The sequence below is a fragment of the Pongo abelii genome, chromosome 23 (assembly GCF_028885655.2).
Source record: "Pongo abelii isolate AG06213 chromosome 23, NHGRI_mPonAbe1-v2.0_pri, whole genome shotgun sequence".
Taxonomy (NCBI): domain Eukaryota; kingdom Metazoa; phylum Chordata; class Mammalia; order Primates; family Hominidae; genus Pongo; species Pongo abelii.
In genome coordinates, this window is record NC_085929.1 from 44,612,997 (window position 1) to 44,634,316 (window position 21,320).

Genomic DNA, 21,320 nt, shown 5'->3' on the forward strand with positions numbered 1-21,320 from the left:
GGAAGCGGTGGCTCACACCTGTTAATCCCAGCACTTTGGGAGGCCAAGGCGGGCGGATCACGAGGTCAGGAGATCGAGACCATCCTGGGTAACACGGTGAAACCCCATCTCCACTAAAAATACAAAAAATTAGCCGGGCGTGGTGGTGGGCGCCTGTAGTCCCAGCTACTTGGGAGGCTGAGGCAGGAGAATGGTGTGAACCTGGGAGGCAGAGCTTGCAGTGAGCGGAGATCGTGCCAGTGTACTCCAGCCTGGGCAACAGAGTGAGACTCCATTTCAAAAAAATAAATTAAAAAAAGAAGTCAAACGCAGTCACTGCTCTAGTGGCGCAGGGGAAGCCACAGGCCATATAAGTGGAAGCTGGCCAGGCATCTGTGGGGCTCCCCAGACCTTCCTGGGGCCTGGATGGAAAATGAGGGCCAGCAGGGACCAGTGGGGAGGGGTCACTATGGGCTGGGCTGGAAGGTGAGGGGAGTTTGCGGAGGGAAGGCAGCTTCCTCTGCAGGGGCCTGTTCACCACGCTCATGATTCGGAGGGAGGCAAAGAAAGGAGGGGTGTGATGTATGGGAGGAGGATAAATGCGTAGAGGGAATAAATCGCGTCTTGCCAGATTCGTGCACCTGGATCCAAGTGCAGGAGGTCAGATGTCAAAGTGTGAGGGAGATCGTGGGACGCTCCGTGGGGAGAAGGCAGGTGCTGGGATCAGCAGATGACTTGGCTGCCAGCACAGTGTCCACAGCAAAAGCCCCTGGCCCTGGACACCCGAGTTTATCCTCTAGGGGGAGAGATGCCCTCTGGGAAGGTGAGGGGACATGGCCACCTTGTGGAAGGCAGCAGGGCCCGTGGTGTTACTGAGCGCCTGGTCCCACCCTCCCCAGGACCCCAGGGGACGGAGCAAAGAAGGCAGCGGGGCTGGGATTCAAACCGACCCTGACCCTGGAACCTGTGAGTCTTCTCAGACCGCTCGGGCCCCCCGCCTGCAGGCAGCCCCCAACCTTGAACCCTAGTTGCTGCCAACCCCTCATTCCCTCCACGGGAAAAGGCAGATGCCAGCGAGGGGGCCTTCAGCAGACAGCTCTGAGCAGTGGGGCTGGGCAGGAGCCAGGCACTGTGCCCACCCAGCCCCTTGTGTCTCCACCTGGGAACGATGGGTCTCTTCATCCATCTCTGACGCTTCCTCCCAACACTGCCCACCTAGAAGCCTGCTTAGGGGGCCTGGAGAGAGACCTCCCAGACTCCCTCCCGCCACCCCAACCCCCAACTCAGGTGGCAGCCGGAGCCTGGGCAGAGGTGCAGGAATAGAACCTTCTGTCGTTCAGCTGAGCTTTATCAACAGTTTCCTGTTGCTCCATAGCTTCACTGGCGATGGGGCAGGGCCTGGCGGAACTTGGGGCACAGATGAGGGAAGCAGTTCCCAGACACCCAGGGGATCAACTGGAGCCCAGACGTGGACCCCAGGAGTGACCACCCCAGACCAGCCTCCCAGCGTACCAGGCTCTCTGAGACAAGAAGCTGTGTTCCCAAGTCACTGGGCCACCCCACCCAGTGCACGCTGAGTTACACAGACTCGGCAGCCAGCCTTGGCCTCGCCTCCATTTCTGGTTCTGTGGGCTCGCCCTGGGCGCTGAGCACCTCCAGGGCCTCCAGGTTGCCGGGTTCCTCTGCGACGACAGGCAGGGGCTCAGAGTCCCCTTCAGCCTCAGCGCCCTCAGTGTCACTGGCTCCGCCCTCAGCACCTGGGCCTGACGGGGCAGCTTTAGCACAACGCAGGCAGCAGTTGGTGGCGACAGCCATGAAGACCCCGGCCAGGGCCACCTCAGAGCCGGCCAGGTAGAAGATGATCTCGTAGTTCTTCAGCGCATCCACCAGGCGGCCTGGGGAGGAGGAGGAAGAGGAGGGAGAGGTAAGGTCCTGTGGGGTCCTCCCCTCACTTCCCTGCACTCTCAGGTCAAGGGTGCTGCCACTGACTTGGTGAGGCTCCTGGGTGACACACACATGCCCACTCTTTATTCCTGTTTTACAGGTGTAAAACCCCATGTGGATTCTGCCATTTGAAACCTTAAAAATGTCACTTGCTGTCCCTGGACCTCAGTTGCTTAAGTGATATGTGGCTTTTGGTGAGGCGTCCCCTCTACCCTCTGATTCAAGCCCCACAAGTGTCCTGTGACTTGCTTGGCAGTGGGGCATCTGGTTTGGGAGCAGGGAGGGGGCCCTGGGCTTAGCTCTGCCTTCCTGGGGTCCTCCACCTCTTGCTGTTGCCATGTAAATGCCCTGGTCCTCAGGGGCTTGGCTTAGTCCTCCCACCGCTCTGTCCCAGGAGGCCTATAAGCATTCCAGACCAAGCCATCGTCAGCACAGGCGGGGCTTGTGGGCCAGTAACTCATTTCCTTCTCTAGTTCTCAAGGCTTCTATCCGTTGTAGATACTACTTTCAAACTCAGGAAAGTCTCTCTTTTATTACGTTTTTTTAAGAGATGGGGTCTTGCTGTGTTGCCCAGGCTGGTCCTGAACTCCTGAGCTCAAGGGATCCTCCCGACTTGGCCTCTCAAAGTGCTGTGATTACAGGTGTGAACTACTGCACCTGGCTTCAGGAATTTTCTTATTCTTTTGAGACAGGGTCTCACTCCATTGCCCAGGCTGGAACGTAGTGGTGCCATCTTGGCTCACTGCAGCCTCCACCTCCTGGGCTCAAGCCATCCTCCCACTTCAGCCTCCTGAGTAGCTGGAACCAGAGGTGCATGCCACCACACCTAGCTAATTTTTGTTTTGTTTTGTTTTGGTAGAGACAGGGTTTTGCCATGTTGCCCCGGCTGGTTTCAAACTTCTGGCCTTAGCCTCCCAAAGCGTTGGGATTACATGCATGAGCCACTACTCCCCACCAGGAAAATCTCTTAATTGCAAGTATTTCCCCCTAAAGTGTGGTTTGTCTGTGTGCTCCACCCTCTCTCTAGGTCATTCTCCTCACCCCATGTACCTCCTCTGCCCATCAGATCCATCCAGATTCACATAAGAAATGGAAGACAGTTCCTTGAGCCCTGGGCAGGCTGCTTTTGTGGCCTGCCCACACACTGGTTCAGGGGCTTTGCCGTTCTCACTGGGTCAGGTGGAGTGGCAGAGCTCAGTGAGGGTACTCGGTTAGCCCAGCCCTGAAGGAACGATGGGCAGCTCACCCCATCTCAGTGCAGCCTGCGGCCCCCGCAAGGTGTCCTCCCTGGTTACTGCACCATCTCACAGCCCTCTGGCCTCTGGGACTCAAAGGCAGGCTCCCTGCTGTTTCAAGATAACGTGATAACCCAGGAAAACCCTCATGTCCTCCATCCACTCCCAGCTTTCCAATTTTGCTTCCTGCCTTGCTTGCATAAGGACGCTGTTCCCCCCAACAAGCCCTGCCCACCCATGCTGTGCCTTCACCTGGGGGATCTTCCAGGAGGCCTTCCCTGACCACCCTCGTGACGATGACTTCCTAAGGGTGACGGTGACAAGTGCCAGCAGGCCATCTGCACTGGAGGAAAAACACCAGTGCTTCTCCTCCCCAGCTGCCCGCTGAGCACCCCCACTCTGTTTCTGGCCCCAACACCAGTTTCCCAAAGATACTGTCCCCACTCCGGTCACCATTCTAGATGCACCATTCTAAAGGCGTGGGCATTTAGCATCAGGTACACTGAGGCTCTCATTCCGGGGCTGCAACTTGCACTAAGGCTTTGTGCCTCAGTTTCCTCATCTGCAAAATGAGAAGCACCTGCGCGCTTCAGACGGCCTTGTGCCAACTGCTTGGGATGGCAGACCTGGCCAGCTACCAGTGTTGCTTTCTTCCCCGCACCTTCCTCGGCTTTTCTGTCCTCACCCAGAGCGAGCGGTCCGGCTTGGAGGAGGGACTAACTGGCCGTGAAGGGGAGTCCACCCACCCGGCTGCCCCTTCCCGTCATCCCTGGAAGTTCCATCTGAGACGGGGGGAGGGAGCTTCCCTGGGTCTAAGGGGCACTAGGCTCGCCACCCCCTCTTCCTTCGGGGCGCACCGGCAGAGGGCGGTCCGATGAGCACAGCCACGGCCTCCACGAGCAACACCAGGCCCAGCGCACTGGGGAAGCGGGGCGCGCCCACAGCCGCCATGAGCACCTCGAACTGCAGCGCCCCCACCATGCCGTAGGAGAGGCCGAAGGCGACGCAGAAGGCGACGAGGGCGCCGTAGGAGCGCGCGCGCGCGCTGCTCAGGTCCGTGAGCCCGTTGGCCAGCAGGGCCAGGCTGAACAGATACGGGACGTGCGGTCGCAGACGCGCCAGGCCCGCCAGGGCGCCGCACGCCGGCCGCGCCACGATGTCCACGAAGCCCACGATGGACAGCAGGAAGGCGGCGTCGGTGTCGGGCACGCCCGCGTCCTTGGCGTAGTTCACCAGCAGGATGGCGGGGACGAAGAGCCCGAGCGCCATCAGGAACTTGGTGACGGCGTACACGGCGAAGGCGCGGTCTGTGCACACTGCCAAGTCCAGCAGGCGCCGGCGGGGCCGGGCCCTGGGGGGTGCCTCGCGCAGCTGCAGCCCCGCACCGTCAGCCTCCGCCTCGCCCGGAGCGTCCCCGGCGCGGTCGCCGGCGCTGTCCCTGCGCGGTCGCGAGCCTGGCCCGGGCGGCGGCCTCATGACAGCCCCGCAGGCGCAGCAGTGCAGCAGGAGCCCGCCGAGCAGCAGGAAACCGCCGCGCCAGCCGAAGCGCTCCAGCAGCTGCTGGCCGAGCGGCGACAGCGCGGACAGGAACACTGGGCTGCCCGCCGCCGCCAGCCCGTTGGCCAGAGGCCGCCGCCGCTCGAAGTACAGCCCCAGCATGATGAGCGACGGCTGGAAGTTGAGGGCCAGGCCCAGGCCTGCGGGCGAGGCGGCGTTGTGCCGGGGTCCCCGGAGATCCCCTCCCTGGCCCCCGCAGGAGGGAAGGGCCAGGCCCGGGAACCCAGCAGATCCGGGAACCCAGCCGAGGGACTTCGAATACTGTCCCTCATAGGGAAACCGAGGACAGATCTAGCAGCAAGAACCCCCGACCCCCAACCCAGCGGGGAGGAGACCAGGGGGCCCTCACCTGTGAGCACCCCAGCGGTCAGGTAGAGCTCCAGGAGGCGCGTGGCAAAGGAAGCTAGGATCATGCCCGCGGAAGCCAGCAGCCCACCCGCCAGCATCACCGGGCGACAGCCAAAGCGGGTCACGAGGATGCTGGACACGGGGCCTGTGGGCAGGGCAGGGTCACCACCCGGGTCCCGGGATGGCTTGAGTCCTCTAAGGAATAAGGTCACCTCCGGCTCAGGGACCCAGAAAGGAGGGCATTGTCTGGCCAAGGTCACACAGCTTGGAGGGGACAGGCCAAAGAGACAGCATCCTGCGAGGGCAAGGCCCAGAGCACCCCATCCTGCGAACCCAAACCCCAAGCAGAGCGGGGGCTTCCACACCGCTTTAACCTTCACAGCTTCCAAGTCCCGCCCCGGCACAGACTGGGATTCCTCCGCAGCCCCGCCTCCCAGGATGGGAACTCCAGCAAGCCCCCCACCTACAGGTCAGGGCTGCGGGGAGGGGGAGTGCTTCTGTAGATCTCAGCTTTCTCGCCTCTACAGTGGGCGGGTGTGGGTCTTAGAAGGGGCCCTCTGAGCTCGCAGGGCAGCCCCCTGGGCCGGCCCCGCTTCTGGCCGCTGTATCCCTCCCGCCCTCTCTTCCCCTCTTTCTGGTGCCAGGGTTCCCACAGGCAGGAAGGGACTTATGGGGCCACCCCGAGGGTCAGGGGGATGCTCAGGGGGTCGGGTGTCTCCTGGTTCCGGATCCCAGGGGTCCTGGGGAGGCGGAGGGCCGGGCGGGGACACTGACCCGTGCCGTAGAGCATGGCCAGCATGATGGAGGACACCCAGGCCGTGTCGCTGTAGCCGGCGCCGAAGTCGCGCATGAGCGCGCGGAAGAAGACGCTCACGGCTTTCGGGAAGCCGTAGGCGAAGCCGGTGACCACAAAGCAGGCGCCCAGCACCACCCAGCCCCAGCCGCCGTCTGGGGGGCCCTCGCCCCGCCGGGGGCCGCCAGCGCCCATCGCTGCCTCTGTTGGGAGGGGGCGGGGACAAGAGGGAGTGGCTGGGCCAGAAGCCTAGAGAAGGAGGGGGATGGAGACGAAGCATGGGGAAACTGAGGCACAGGGCTACCCATGTGAGCGTGGCTCAGGTCTGGGAACCAAAAGGGGAAACGGAGGTAGGAGTCTCACCCCAAGTCTCCTTCTCCTGCAAAGGGCGCTGAAGGACGAGGGGAGGACGACGGGTCCCACCTGACTCTGCACCTCGGCAGGCTCCCTCTGAAGGACACTGCTGGCCCCTCAGGACCTCAGGTGGAAGGCGTCGGGAAGCGGAGCAGGTATGTGCCTGGAGGTGGGCGTCCAGCACCAAAGTCGCCCCGTACGCGTGAGGGTCTCGGGACAACAGAACAAACAGCAGAGGGGCAGATGCCGGCTGCAAAGGGCCGGTGTGCGTGATTTTCCTCTTTAGCCTTGCGCCATGTTCCTAATGTTTCTCAGTGGTCACAAATGACTATTGTCATTAGAACATTAAGGGGACAAAAGCCACTTTCAACAGATATCAGCCAGGGGAGCTGAGTTCACATGCATCCCAGCTCAGCCATGGATTCCCTCCCTGTCTTGGGCGGGTGGCCTCCCCTCTCCCAACCTCAGTTTCCTCTGATGTAAGATGGGCGATTGATCACCCCCAGGCCAGCTGGGAATCTTGCGGGAGAGGAGTCAGGTCTCTGGCTTCTGCCAGACAGGTAGGAATCTTAGCAGCACTCAGAGAGTGGCCTTCTGCCCTCCAAACCTTAAACCCTCTGTATGCAGAGAATGGCTCCAAAGCCTGTCTCATTCCTGGGGCTCCACCCAGGGCCCTCACAGCAGCTACAAGTGCCCCCATAACAGATGAGGAGGGTGTACTCAGAGACAGGTGCACCAGGAGCCGGGGGCTGGGGATAGCCTCCTCCCCTCCTGCCTGGAGTGTCCCTCCTGGCACTGGGCAGTGCCACCACCCCCAGGGTATCCGGGACTCCGCCCCTCCTCCACTAGGACAGGTTGTGGCTTTTCCTGCCTGTTGTCCTCTTGTCACAGGGGCAGCCACTTGAAGGTGGAGACAGGAGGGTGATCCCAGGCAGCCCTCACATCACACTCACCTGAGCCTGCCTCGTGGGTTTGGGGGTCCAGCCTCACATCTCCTGAGGCCTGCAGGGAGGGGCCACCGTCACAGCTCCCGGTGAAGCTTACCCAGATGGGGGCTGCCAGACACCCCAGCTTCCCACCAGCCTGGGCTGAGCCTCTGGCCGACTCCTGCCTGACGCTCCCTCCCCCAGGCCTGGAGCTTAGAGTGTGTGCCCCCACCACACCTCAACCTTGCTAAGAGGCTTTTGTCCAGGAGGGGAGAAGAGACTGGGAGCCCCAGGCCAGGCTGGGCGTCTGCGGTGGGCTCCCTGTCCCAAGCCAGTCCAGGAGGAAGAGAATCCTTCTGCCTCCTGGAGCCTGGGGTGGCAGACACAGAGACCCTGCCCAGGGGGTCCTAGTCTGGTGCTGGGGCACAGCCCTGCCCTGAAGAGACCCCAATGGTTCTAATCACCTCAGTGCCTCATCTGCCCCCGCCCCAGGCCACATTCCAGGAGGGGCTGGCAGCTTTCTCTAGAATGAAGCTAATCCACGCCTGTGCCTGGGAATGTGGGGGCGGGGAGGGGCCAGAACAAAGGGTGCTGTGTCCAGGCCGCCTGAGGGCAGCTTGCTGGTGGTCCCAGCCCTTGGCCACTGCCACCTCTCCCCTGACCCGAGCAGCTGCTACTTCCTAGGAAACCCATACGTCAAAATGAGAGCAGGTGGAGATGGGGGCTGCAGCGCGAGGGCTTTGGGGCAGCCCTAAAGAGTTCTCCAAACGAGGGGCTGGGAGTGAGATGGCTTCCCGGGGAACAGCCAGGAGGACCTCAGTACCCCCTAGACCCCATTCTCCAATGGGGGAGTCTCTATCCCTCACCCCCTGCCCTGTCCCCCAAATAAGACACCACCAATCCTGCTGCCGCGTCACTTTGCATCCACTTCCTTTATTTCTCATCATTACAAAAGATGTACAGACAGGGCATGTGTTGGGCACGGAGCAGGTACAAGGGGTTCCTCCCCACGGGGGCAGAAAAGGGGGAAAGAAGTTAGGGGGCAAGAGGTGGGCCCCCCAGGGAGAGTCCTGGAGCCCCTGGAGGGGGAGAAATTGTCCTGTCCCCCCATTCCGCCTGCTTTACTTTGAAGGTCTCGGACCCCAAGCCAGTGCTTTGGAGCTGCTCAGGCTGCCGGGGTGGTCTGGGGAAGGGCAGCCACCCCCCGTCTCAGGGTCCCGCTTCTTGGATCTGCTGCTGTTGCTGCTGTCACTGCCACTGCCAGCTCTGAACAGCCCTTGGGCAGGTACACTGTGGGGTACGACCTCGGACCCCGCCTCAGCGGATGAGGGGTGCTGAGCGGTCATTGGTGATGGTGGGACGAAGCTTGACGGTGGCAAAAGGATTTGTGCCCCTGTAGGAGGAGAGGATGGGGTGAGAAGGGCAGATGATCCCCACCTGGCCGTGGCTCAGGAAGGCAGCTGGGCAACTGAGCTGGGTCCTGCCTCCTGCCCCTAGTTGGTCTCCATCCACTCCTTGTCCCACTTCATCTTTTTTTTTTTTCTTTTAAGAGATAGGGTCTCACGGTGTTGCCCAAGCTGATGTTGAACTGTTGGAATCAAGAGATCCTCCCGCCCCAGTCTCCCTAGTAGCTGGGATTACAAGTGTGTGCTGCCACGCCTGCCACCCTCCACTGTTTGGGCCCCCATTTGAGGACTCACCTTGGGAAGAGCTCCTGTGGCGGGTACTGCTCTGAGGACATCAGTTTCTGCAGTGGGGGTGGGGAAGGGCTGGTTTGGTGGGGAGAGGGGCAAGCAATCCCTTGCTCCTCCCCTCCCTCTCCCCATGCCCAAGGGCAGAGGACTGGGCCAGACAGCCCCTGCCATGCCAGGCTCCTGGGAAATGAGACCCTGAGTTCTGAAGCCCAGAATTCTGTGGGTGGCAGAAGTGAGAAACCCCTGGGCCAGAGCACCACCTCCAAGGACTAACCACGCCCCTATGATAAGACCGGGGTGGCTCCATGCGGAGATGCTCTCCCTGGCCTCCCCCAGCCCCGTCCTACTGGCCAGCCCCAGGCCACACTCTGCTCCGGGACCCTGGTCTTCCCCTTCAGCCCAGACTCAGCCTCACACCACCCCTCCCTGCACTGAGGAACAGGCTGAGGCCAGGTGGGCGGGTCCCCTGCCAGACAGCCGGTGACAGAGCCTTGGGATCCCTGCTCTCCTGCCTCCCTGCCCACTGGAGGCCCCAAGAGAGGGCGGGCGAGGGCTCACCTTGATGTCAGTGGCAACGGCTGTGCTGCCCTTGCTGCTGCGGCGGCTGCTAGGCAAGGGTGGAGGTGCAGGGCTGGGGGCACGGCTTGGCACCCGGCTTGGGATGCGGGAGCGGGACTGGCCATCCCAGTACTCCGAGGGTGCTGTGGAGTTGCCCGGCCGGTCCAGGAGGTCATCGAGGCTGTGGCTGCCCCGGAGTGGGTAGGACCTAAGTCCAGAGAAAGGAGGGGGAAGGAAGGCGGTTGGGGCCTGTCCAATCCCTTGTCCTGCCAGTAGCTGGGGCATCTTAGGGAGGAGGCATCCGACAGCTTCCTCCCCGCACCTGCGTGCAAGGAGACTGTTGACTGGCGGGAGGTCCTGAGAGGAGGCAGAGGGATGGACGCAGTGACCTTCAGGATGGAGAGAGGGGCTCAGGGCCAGTGGCTCTCCAGGGGCTGAAGGGGGCTGGGCCCACTCAAGACTGCACCTTGCCACCTGGGTGCAGTGACTCACGCCTGTAATCCCAGTACTTTGGGAGGCCGAGGTGGGTGGATCACCTGAGGTCAGGAGTTCAAGACCAGCCTGGCCAACATAGTGAAACCCTGTCTCTACTAAAAATACAAAGAGTAGCCAGGTGTGGTGGCGTGTGCCTGTAGTCCCAGCTACTCAGGAGGCTGAGGCAGGAGAATCGCTTGAATGTAGGAGGCAGAGGTTGCAGTGAGCCGAGATGGCACCACTGCACTCCAGCCTGGGTGACAGGGTGAGACTCCGTCTAAAAAAAACAAAAAACAAAAACAAAAAAACAAGGCTGCACCCTGCAGATCCTCTCCGCTGGGCAGTGACACCCTTGCTGGAGTCCTCACCCCCGCCCCACCCCTGATGACTCAGGTACCTGGAAGGCAGCTCGTTCCCGGGGTTCATGGGCGTCCTGGGGGACATGGAGGTCATGGGGGTCACCGGCCCCTCCTCCAGAGCCTTCACGTAGGCCTCGGGGAACCAGCCGCTCCTGTGGGGCAGAGGCAGAGGACAATGACCAAAAGAAGCCAGGCCTGGGGACAATGACCAAAAGAAGACATCCTCCCCTCAGGGTCACTGGAAGCTACTTCACCTCGAATTGACAGACTAGAATCAATTCCGTATGTTTACTTGTTTTCACCTGCACGTGCCTACTGCTGATAACACACGCTATCCTCTTCCCTAACAGGCTATGTGAGTCAAGGATGCACAATGACGTTCCCAGAACATCCCAGGAGGGTGTGACAGCTTCGGTCTAGAAGGTTCTATCCTCAGGTCCCCAAGGCATCTGCAGCACACCGTCCTCTGCTGTGGGTCTGTGAAGCAGGCACTCCAGCAGCGGGTGTCCCTATCGTTGGCGTTCTCAGTCATCTCTCTCCCCACTGACCCCCTTCCGTTCCTGTCCCTGTGGTCACCCGCCCAGCTATGGACCTTCGCGCCTAACTATGAGTCCCACACACATCACCTATCCCCCACTCATCTGTCTATACTCTATCCCCTGTGTAGCCACGAATCCATCCAGCACCCCCTCACCACTCACACCTCTCCAATCACCCATCAGTGTCTGTCCACCACATCTGCGCATCCTCCCATGTCCCTAACCACCCAGTCAGTGACCCCCCCATTTATGCCCATCCACTTGCACACACAGACCTCCACCTACCCACACGCCCATCCCCTGGTCCACCCATCCGCCTGTCTACCATCCACTAAGCACAGGACCACTCATCCATCTGTGGGCTGGTGTGGGCAGCCACCACCCGCTCTGCCCGTGCACGCATTCATCCTGTGCTGCTTCTCTCCTGCAGCAGCGGTGGGCACCATACACTACCTTGCCCATGAAGCCCCGAGGGGGCACTGCCTGGCTCCAGCCAGCCCCATCTGCCCTGTTTTCCCCTGCAGGACAGTGGTGCCTGTCCATTCCCTCTGCCAGCTGCCAGCCCTGCTTGCTGTCCTCCGCGCTTTCTGGCGACCTCACTGTATGAAAGTCCCCAACTCCTCCTCCAGGCCAAGTGTCAAAACAGCCCGGTTTAGGTGCTTTGAGAATTTCCACCAAGCGTGACTGCAAAGAGGTGAGTACATTTAAGCCCCTACTCCCAGCCCAGCCCCCTGCATCAGAGTTCCAGGGCTGACTCTGCAGAGGGGAAGCAGCCTCCTCCCAGAGGCAGGCACACAGTAGGTGCTCAAGCAATAGGATTTCTGCCATTTCCACACTTTTGGAAGAACCTGCCCATCCCCCATCCTCTGCCCGCTCTCAAGGGCCGTCATCCTGAACTTGGTAAGGCGGCTCTTCCTATTCCCACTGAATGAATGAGGAAACTGAGGCAGGGTGTAGGGGCCGGGAGGAGAGGAGCATTGTCCGAGGCCCCCGGGGGAGGCCAGGGAAGCCTCAGTCCGGCAGGTCCCCGGGTTCCCGGCCCCCAGGGCCTTCTTCTCAACCCACCCCCGGCCCCTCCAAGGCTCCCACTCACGCGGACGAGCCCTCCAGCTTGCCGTAGAGCCAGCCGTTCTGGGCCTCGGGCACCAGCACCTCCACCACGTCCCCGGCGGAGAAGCGCAGCAGCGTGTGGTTGGCGCCCTCCGAGTGGGAGACCAGGGCGCGGACCCTCCTGGCGCCCCCGCCGCCGCCCGGGCGCTCGCCAAAGGAGTTGGAGCGCGAGCTTTGGGCGCTGCCGCTGTAGAGCGAGGCTGCGGGCGGGAGAGCGCGGCGGCACGTGGGCAGGAAGTTCTCCCTGGCGTCTGCCCATGATCCCTCCTGCTGCAGCCCCACCCCCGCTCCTCTCCCGGCCCTCCTGCCGCCCCGGGGCGGGGGCACTCACAGGCCGACGGCGTGCGGGGCAGGGAGCGACGGTCTGGCTCCAGCTGGGACGCGGGCCTCGCGTCGGGCTCGGGGCCGTAGGAGCCGGAGCCGTGCCGGCTGCGGGGGGAGCTGAACTCTCCCAGGGGCCTCGGGGGCTGCGGGGGAGATGGGCAGGGGAGGGTGGGGCGGGGGGGGGAGCGGGGGCCGCGCCCTAGTCCAGCCCCCACCCCCAGTCCCAGGCGTCGGCGTAGGGGTCCTGGGGGCGGCGGCCGGGCCACCACGGGGGCGCGGAGAACGCGGGGGGCGCCGAGAACGCGCCGGGGCGGAGGGGTAGGCCGGGGGGTGCGGCGTAGAGCGGAAGCCTGGGGGGCAGGAGGCTCCAGGCGGGGGGCCTGAGGCCCCAGGGCCCCGCGGGGGGCGGCGGGGGTGCGAACGGCGGCGGGGGCGCCCAGGGCCTCACCATGTCCAGGCGGGTGGGCGTCAGGCGGCCCGAGGGGTAGGGCGGCCCCAGTGCGGGGCCCAGCAGGCCGGGGGAGTGGGCGCGCGACGGGCTGCGGCTGGCCTCAGACTGCTCCTTCCACAGCAGCACGCGGTTCTGGAGCATCCCCCGGGCCTGGCCGGGTGGGGACACGGGGGTCAGCCAGGTCCGGGCGGCTCCCTGAATCCTGGAGACCCAAAATGGCACCCTCGACCTGAGAGCTCAGGCCCTACCAGCTCGGGACGACCGGATTTTCTAGCTGGAAGGAGCCAGAAGCCAGCTCACCGTCCAACCCCACCCTCCACTTTTGGCAAACGCGCCTCCATTTTCCACGAAGAGCTTCCTCTGACCCCCGCTTCCCCCGTCAATGTGTGTGCTTTGAGCGGGGCTGTCCTCACCGCCCAGCTTCAGGGGTAGGGGTGGCACCCAGGCCCGGCCACTCAAATCACCCCCTCCTCCTTCCGGCAGTGATAGGCTCAGGAATGGCGCTTAGACAGAAACTACGACCAAAGAACCCAGTCCCATTACTTACCCTGTAACACTCTGGAAAATGCATTTTTTTTTTTTTTTTTTTTTGAGACGGAGTCTGGCTCTGTCGCCCAGGCTGGAGTGCAATGGCGCGATCTCGGCTCACGGCACCCTCTGCCTCCTGGGTTCAAGCGATTCTCCTGCCTCAGCCTCTGGAGTAGCTGGGATTACAGGCACGTGCCACCATGCCCAGCTAATTTTTGTATTTTTAGTAGAGACGGGGTTTCACCATGTTGGCCAGGCTGGTCTCAAACTCCTGACCTCAGGTGATCTGCCTGCCCTCCGACTCCCAAAGTGCTGGGATTACAGGCGTGAGCCACTGCGTCTGGCCTAAAACTTCTTTCAATGGCACTGACCTTTCTGTGTTGTCACTCAGTCATAATTAAATCCCAGGTACAATCAGAATGCTGCATTCTCCTGCCATAAAGCTCTCTCCCTCTTCTTTTCAAACATCTGTGGCCCTCAAGGCCTAGCTCAAGACGATCACCTTAAGAAAAGCTCCCTTTGTCGAGCAGTGACTCCCTACCAGGCCCTGCTTTAAATGCTTTATCTGCATTATCTTACTTGATTCTTGCAATAGCCCTGGGTGGTAGGTGCAATTATTATCTCCAGTTTATAAAAGAAGATACTGAGGGTCAGAGAAGTTAAGTGACTGGCTCAAGGTCTCACATTCAGTAAGCGTTGAAGAGGTCTGTGTCGCTCTGTCCTTGAAGATGCCCCCTATGACTACACCTTTCAATGATTTCTGCCTTGAACGCAGCCCCATGACTGAAAACCTCACCTCAAACTCAGGCAGCAATAATGGGAAGGCTTGGTGCCTCCCATCACTGGAGCAACTAGTCTAGCTGGTCACTAAGTGGACAGCCCCTCTGCAGTAACTAATTAGCAGAATAGCACAAAGATAAAACCCGAAGGCCTTTGTGCAGAAGTTTCAGAGGCATAAGCAAAGTGAGAGCATTAGGTTCTGCATATCTTTTTTGTTGTTGTTGTTGAGACAGAGTCTCGCTCTGTTGCCCAGGCTGGAGTGCAGTGGCACGATCTTGGCTCACGGCAACCTCCGCCTCCCGGGTTCAAGTGATTATTCTGCCTCAGCTTCCCAAGTAACTGGGACTACAGGCGTGCGCCACCACTCCTGGCTAATTTTTGTATTTTTAGTAGAGACAGAGTTTCACCATATAGGCCAGGCTGGTCTCGAAGTCCTCAACTTGTGATCCATCCGCCTTAGCCTCTCAAAGTGCTGGGATTACAGGTGTGAGCCACTGCACCCGGCCACATGTCATATTTTAAAACGGGTTTAAAAGAGTATCATTGGATTGTTTGTAACACGAAGGATAAATGCTTGAGGGGCTGGATACCCATTCTCCAGCATGTCATGATTACACACTGCATGCCTGTATCAAAACACCTCATGTACCCCATAAATATATACACCTACTATGTACCACAAAAATTAAAATAAATGGTAGGTGAGAAGAAACACTGCATACAGTTTCAAAACCATCAAAAAGGCCATGGGAAAAATTTTAAAAATATATTTACAAAGTGTAAAAGCTATTCTAAGTATGACACCAAGCCCATAAACTCGAAAAGACTGATACATTTTACTAAATAAAAATAATGTTTTTGTATAGCAAAACCAATCATAACACAGGCAAATGATAAATGGCAAACTGGCTATCATATTTGCAACTCATCACCAAGAAAAAGCTGGTTTCAGTAACATATCAAGAGCTCCTACAAATTAATAAGTGGATGAAAAGATACTGGCATGTCACAGCACAGAAAATCCAATGGCTTTGAAACATGAAAAGATGTCAAGCTCGCATTTAAGACAAGTATGAGGTAAAGCCACACCGAGATACCATTTTTACCTTTCTAATTAGCCAAGATCAGAAAGTTTGCTCACACACTGTCAAGGGGTGCGGAAGCACAGAAACTCATACGTCACCGATGGAAGTGTAAATTGTAAAGTGACTATATTCTTGGGCTTACCAATTCCACTTCTAGGAATTTATCCTGGAGATACATTTGCACAGCTGCAGTAAACCAGAGAAGCTAAGAATGAGGTGGGAAGGCACGTTACTGACTAGACTTGGACTAAGCAAAGACTAATTAGTGAAGATGAATAAGAAAGACAATTTACCATGCCCAGGCACCTAGAGTTCTTTAAACCTAGAGTTCTTATTCCAAGGGTGCCTTCTTTTTTTTTGAGAGAGAGAGTCTTGCTTTGTTGCCCAGGCTGCAGTGCAGTGGTGGCAATCTTGGCTCACGGCACCCTCTGCCTCCCGGGTTCAAGCCATTCTCGGGCCTCAGCCTCCCAAGCAGCTGGGATTACAGGCATCCACCACCATTCCTGGCTAATTTTTGTATTTTTAGTAGAGACGGGGTTTCACCATGTTGGCCAGGCTGGTCTTGAACTCCTGACCTCAGGTGATCCACCCACGTCGACCTCCCAAAGTGCTGGGATTACAGACATGAGCCACCACGCCCAGCCCTAAATGTGCCTTCTACTTATAAATAGAACAAGAAGTAAATATATATGCTTAGCTATCTTAGGAGTTAGATCTTGGATGTTCTAAAGTCCAGCTGGGTCAGACAATATGTTACTTGCTCCCTATGCGATATGGTTTGGATATTTGTCCTCTCTAAATCTCATCTTGAAATCTGACCCCCAGTGTTGGAGGTGGGACCTAGTGGGAGGTGGTGGGTCATGGGGGCTGCTCCCTCATAAATGGCTTGGTGCTGTACCCCATGGTAATGAGTGGTATGAGATCATGCAAGATCTCCTTGTTTCAAAGATTGCAGTGGCCGGGCGCAGTGGCTCACACCTTAATCCCAGCACTTTGGGAGGCTGAGGTGGGTGGATCACCTGAGGTCAGGTGTTCAAGACCAGCCTGGCCAACATGGTGAAACCCCGTCTCTACTAAAAATACAAAAATTAGCAGGGCATGGTGGTGCATGCCTATAATCCCAGCTACTCAGGAGGCTGAGGCAGGAGAATCGCTTAAACCCAGGAGGTGGAGGTTGCAGTGAGCTGAGATCATGCCATTGCACTCCAGACTGAGTGACAAGAGCAAAACTCCATCTTAAAAAGAAAAAAGAAAGAGTGTGGCACCCCACCGGCTCCCTCTCTGGCCATGTGATATGGACTTCCCCTTTGCCTTCTGCCATGATTGTAAGCTTCTAGAGGCTTCACCAGGAGCAGATGTGGGCAATGCACTTCTTGTACAGCCTGCAGAACTGAGAGCCAAATAAACCTCTTTTAAAATAAATTACCCAGCCTCAGGTATTCCTTTATAGCAATGCACAACAGACTAACACACCATGCATAGGGGAAAATCTGCCTGTTCAACCCACAGCTCCCTCCTGAGGGACCCTCACCCACCAGGAGGCAGTCAAGGAGGCGGTCAGCTCTTCTCTTAATGTTGATGATGGTTAACTATTTACAGGCAAAAAGGAGTTTAACACAGGTGAAAAAGAGTTTCCTTCCAAAGAAGATCTATAAATAGCTAAGGAGCACAGGAAAACATGTTTAACATCACTAGCCATCTGGGAACCGGAAATCAATATTGCAATGAGATACCGCTTCACACCTGCTAGGATGGCTATTCTCAAAAAGACAGTAACAAATAGTAGCGGGGACGTGAAACAACTGGAACCCTCATAAACTGCTGATGCACATGGAAACACTCCAGAAAAGGGTTTGGAAGTTCCACAAACAGTTAAACATAGAGTTACCATATGGCCCCACAATTCTACTCTTATATACCCAAGAGAGATGAAAACATATGTCCACATGAAGACTCGCATACGGATGCTCAGAGCAGCACCGGTCATGACAGCCAAAAAGTGGAAGCAACCAGGTGTCCATCAGCTGACATCTGAGTAAATACATCGAGTAAGCGAGTAAATACAATGTGGTGTATCCAAGCAACGGAATATTATCCAGCAATGAAAAGGAAGCCAGTCGCAAAAGAGCACATATTGTATGATTCTGTTTATATGAAATGTCCAGAATGGGCAAATGTGTCGAGACAGAAAGTAGATTCCTGGTGGCCTAGGGCTGGGGGAGTGGGAGGATTGGGAATGACAGCTAAGGGGTACCGGTTTGTTTTTTTGTTTTTTTTTTTTTTTTTTGAGACAGAATTTCGCTCTTGTCCAGGCTGGAGTGCAGTGGTGCAATCTTGGCTCACTGCAACCTCCACCTCCTGGGTTCAAGCAATTCTCCTGCCTCAGCCTCCCATGTAGCTGGGATTACAGGCATGTACCACCATGCTTGGCTAACTTTTGTATTTTTAGTAGAGATGGAGTTTCACTATGTTGGCCAGGGTGGCCTCGAACTCCTGTCCTCAGGTGATCCACCCGCCTTGGCCTCCCAAAGTGCTGAGATTACAGGCATGAGCCACCGTGCCTGGCCAAGGTACTGGGTTACTGTGGTGGAGGGTATTGAAAATATTTTAAGCTTGATAGTGGTGATGGATGCACAACTCTGTGAATATACTACAAACCAGAAAGTTTACACTGTAAATGGGTGAATCGTATGTGAATTATATCTCAATAAAACTGTTTTTCAAAAAAGGAAGTTGTTTCTCCCTGGCAGACCTTTTGTGGGATAGTAGGGGACGAGAAGGCTGAGCCTGGGGCTGGGTGAGGCGGTGACAGTTGGCAGATGACAGCCTGAGCCGAAATCTGGGTCTCTGGATCTAGTCATGTACCCCTGGGCCCCAGGGTTCAGATCCAGAGACTTGGGGAAGGCCTGGGAGGGATAAGAACCCCGAGCCAGGACCGGGCGTGGTGGCTCACGCCTGTAATCCCAGCACTTTGGGAGGCCGAGGCGGGCGGATAACCTGAGGTCAGGAGTTCGAGACCACCCTGGCCAACATGGTAAAACCCTGTCTCTACTAAAAATACAAAAATTAGCTGGGCTTGGTGGCACACACCTGTAATCCCAGCACTTGGGAGGCTGAGGCAGGAGAACCACTTGAACCTGGAAGATGGATGTTGCAGTGAGCCAAGATGACTCCATCTCAAAAAAAAACAAAAACAAAAAAAGAACCCTGAGCCAGGTGAGGCTGCAGGGCCAGCTGACTGCAAGCAGGCAGGCCTCTAGATGGTGGCTTTTGTTTTCACCTTTGGTGGAGAGGGCAGGAGTGGAATCAGATTTATGAGGTGCCTTCACCGCCAGGCTCTGCCACTGTGCCTGCCTTGTGAGGTGGGAATTAGTCCCCTCTTTAACCAGACAAGAAAATGAAGCCCAAAGAGATGGAATCATTTGCTGGAATTTGCAGCCAAGGCACAGGGAAACTAAACAAGAATGTGAAGAATTAGAAGGTGAGGCTGAGGGAGGAGCGGGTGGTGTCAGGAAAGAGAGGCCTCGTGGGTGGATGGGTTGGGGACTCACTCTCAGACGTCAAATAGGGCCAGGGCCTGGGCACATCATCTGGGCTCAAAAAATAATTGTTGAGGCCAGGCACAGTGGCTCACACCTGTAATCCCAGCACTTTGGGAGGCCAAGGCGGGAGGATCACTTGAGATCAGGAGTTTGAGACCAGCCTGGCCAACATGGTGAAACCCCATCTCTACTAAAAATACAAAAATTAGCTGGGCATGGTGGCGTGCGCCTGTAATCCCAGCTACTTGGGAGGCTGAGGCAGGAGAATCACTTGAACCTGGGAGGTGGAGGTTGCAAGGAGCTGAGATTGCACCACTGCACTCCAGCCTGGGCAACAGAGCAAGACTCTGTCTCAAAATAAATAAATACATACACACATAAATAAAATTAGTTTATCAAAATACAAGGGTCATGCTGCAGAGATGACTAGTGAGGTCTGAAACTAAGTCCTAAACTATCTTGGCAAAACCAAGAAGTGGAGGATGGGAAGGATGAAGAGAAGAGTAAAAGCTTTCTAAAGGCCCCACCTCAGAATAGTTGGAGGGCAGGAAAATACTTCTTAAGGTGTTATCTCATCTTTTTTTTTGAGACTTAGTCTCACTCTGTCACCCAGGCTGGAGTGCAGTGGCTTGATTTTGGCTCACTACAATTTCTGCCTCCCAGGTTCAAGCAATGCTCCTGCCTCAGCCTCCTGAGTAGCTGGGATTACAAGTGCCTGCCACCACGCCCAGCTAATTTTTGTATTTTTAGTAGAAACGGGGTTTTGCCATGTTGGCCAGGCTGGTCTCTAACTCCTGACCTCAAGCGATCCACCCACCTCGGGCTCCCAAAGTGTTGGGGTTACTGGTGTGAGCCATCGCGCCCAGCCTAATTTTTGTGGAAAGCTTTAAATCAAGATCTCATCTTACGAACTGGGGGAGCAATGGACTGAACAGTGTGTGTCTGTAGTAGGGTGAAGTTGGCATTTTTGGAAAAGATAATAGGTGGATATATATGTGATTATGAAAGTCACAAAGTGAGGTCACCACAGGTAGAGAGAAAAAAATAGTGCAATTTCTAAATTGATAAAGGGAAAGGGGGAATGTATAGTATAATAACTCAACCAAACTGACAAGAAATATCATGGGAGAAAAAGAGGAAATGACAAAGTAAATACAGTTAGCTCAAGTTATCTAAAAGGAATAAAACCCAGGTATATTCATTATTATGTTAAGTGGGAATGGGCTGAATTCTTTTTCTATTAGAAGACACAGACTGTAAGACTGGTCAAAAACTCAAAGTCAGCTACACGTCAGTAACAGAAAGTATACTTAACATACAAAGAGATAAGCAAAGAGAAGAGAAAATAGAGCAGTATTAATATCAGAAAAGGCAGAATTAAAAGCATCAAACTTGATTAAGAGACATTAAGTACATAAATGGCAATATTTACAAAGAAGGTAGAATAATTACAACCAAAAAAGCGCCAAACAACATGGCAGCTCAATTCAGAAAGTGAAATCTATTAGAAATCCAACGAGAAATGAGAGAGTCTGACTAGTCTAGCAGACGGAACAATGCAAGAGCATAGAGGATTTAAATAATACGATAAAATGGCTGGGTGTGGTAGCTCATGCCTGTAATCGCAGCACTTTGGGAGGCCAAAGCAGGCAGATCGCTTGAGGTCAGGAGTTTGAGATCAGCCTGGCCAACATGGCGAAACCCTGTCTCTACTAAAAATACAAAAATTAGCCGGGCGTGGTGGCACATGCCTGTGGTCCCAGCTACTCAGGAGGCTGAGGCAGGAGAATCGCTTGAACCCGGGAGGCAGAGGTTGCAGTGAGCCGAGATTGTGCAGTTGCACTCCAGCCTGGGCAACAAGAGTGAAACTCTGTCCCCAAAAATAAATAAATAAATAATATGATAAAATTAATAGACAATAACTGAGCAAACCTATCAGTTAATGAATTTGTGAATTGTGAGAATATACAAACAGGAATTAAAAAATGGTCCACACATGAATAAATAAATGCATGAATTAGTGAATGCATTAAAAACAAACAATATCACGAGTGAATAAATGAGTGAATATACAGTGATACAAGCAAACCCAGAAACAAAGAAAGAAATGGATGGAGAGAGCAAAATAAAATGAATTTCTACAGACTGGCAGGCAGGGAAGGAAGAGGCAAGAAGAGAGGGAAATCTCTATGTACGGCCACTCAGGGAGGGGGCAGCTCCTAGAAGCGCCCTGCTTGCTGCCCCCCAGTCCAGCTCACCCGGCCGAAGAACTGCAGGAAGGTGTTGGAAAGTAGCAGGTGCTTCTCTGCCAGGAAGCGATAGCGCCGCTTCTCTTCCAGTTCAGCCGCCCGCTGACTCTCAGACACGAAGGCCTGCATTTGGGCGTGCAGCCGGTTCACACTCTCCTGGGGGGAACGGGAATTCTGGCTGGGGGCGGTGGGTGTGTCTCATCCCACCCACCTCGCCCACAGGCGCCAGGTGTTCAAGCCCCCTGTTCTTCCTGACTGCCCTCTCCCCAAGCCCACCCCCCATCACCCAGCCCATCCTAGCTCCTGAGCCTGCCCCCTCATCGGCAGCCTTGTTATGAGTCTGGGCCCTGCGTCCCCCTCGCCCGGGTGCTTCTCACAAGCAGGGCTCCTGTCTGAGCCATCGCTCTGTCCCTGGCACCCAGCACAAGCCCAAGCACAGGCTTAGGGGGCAGGGGGATGGGTTTAATGAGAATATGAGTGAGTAGGTTAAT

General features: G+C 56.5%; 2 protein-coding genes across 5 annotated transcripts in view; both read right to left on the reverse strand.

The window, feature by feature from the left end:
* Positions 1-1,210: 1,210 nt before the first annotated feature.
* SLC16A8 (solute carrier family 16 member 8) lies at positions 1,211-6,055 on the reverse strand. Of its 3 annotated transcripts, XM_024240233.3 has the most exons (4): positions 5,838-6,055; positions 5,065-5,208; positions 4,016-4,855; positions 1,211-1,874 (listed from the first exon to the last, which is right to left on the reverse strand). In XM_024240233.3, the coding sequence occupies exons 1-4, from the start codon at positions 6,049-6,051 to the stop codon at positions 1,558-1,560; spliced, it is 1,515 nt and encodes a 504-aa protein (XP_024096001.1). In that variant the 5' UTR covers positions 6,052-6,055; the 3' UTR covers positions 1,211-1,557. The 3 variants fall into 3 exon arrangements, with proteins under 3 accessions (XP_024096001.1, XP_054399417.1, XP_054399418.1); XM_054543442.2 differs by lacking the exons at positions 4,016-4,855; positions 5,065-5,208; XM_054543443.2 differs by lacking the exon at positions 4,016-4,855 and having other exon boundaries at positions 5,065-5,930.
* Positions 6,056-8,049: 1,994 nt separating this feature from the next.
* BAIAP2L2 (BAR/IMD domain containing adaptor protein 2 like 2) overlaps positions 8,050-21,320 on the reverse strand; it is a 31,212-nt gene continuing 17,941 nt past the window's right edge. The window contains exons 7-14 of one of the 2 annotated variants that reach the window (XM_024240234.3): positions 20,839-20,985; positions 12,643-12,795; positions 12,202-12,337; positions 11,854-12,070; positions 10,260-10,373; positions 9,389-9,596; positions 8,837-8,883; positions 8,050-8,529 (exon numbers count right to left, since the gene is read on the reverse strand). In XM_024240234.3, coding sequence (XP_024096002.1) covers positions 8,454-8,529; positions 8,837-8,883; positions 9,389-9,596; positions 10,260-10,373; positions 11,854-12,070; positions 12,202-12,337; positions 12,643-12,795; positions 20,839-20,985 — 1,098 coding nt within the window. In that variant the 3' untranslated portion in view covers positions 8,050-8,453. The other variant, XM_063723055.1, reaches the window with a different exon arrangement.

Coding starts and splice junctions, on each gene's coding strand:
- SLC16A8 (XM_024240233.3), bottom strand. CDS start 6,051: ATGGGCGCTGGCGGCCCCCGGCGGGGCGAGGGCCCCCCAGACGGCGGC. Junction 5,209..5,837: donor GGCCATGCTCTACGGCACGG/GTCAGTGTCCCC, acceptor CCCTGCCCACAG/GCCCCGTGTCCAGCATCCTC. Junction 1,875..4,015: donor CATCGGACCGCCCTCTGCCG/GTGCGCCCCGAA, acceptor CCTCCTCCCCAG/GCCGCCTGGTGGATGCGCTG.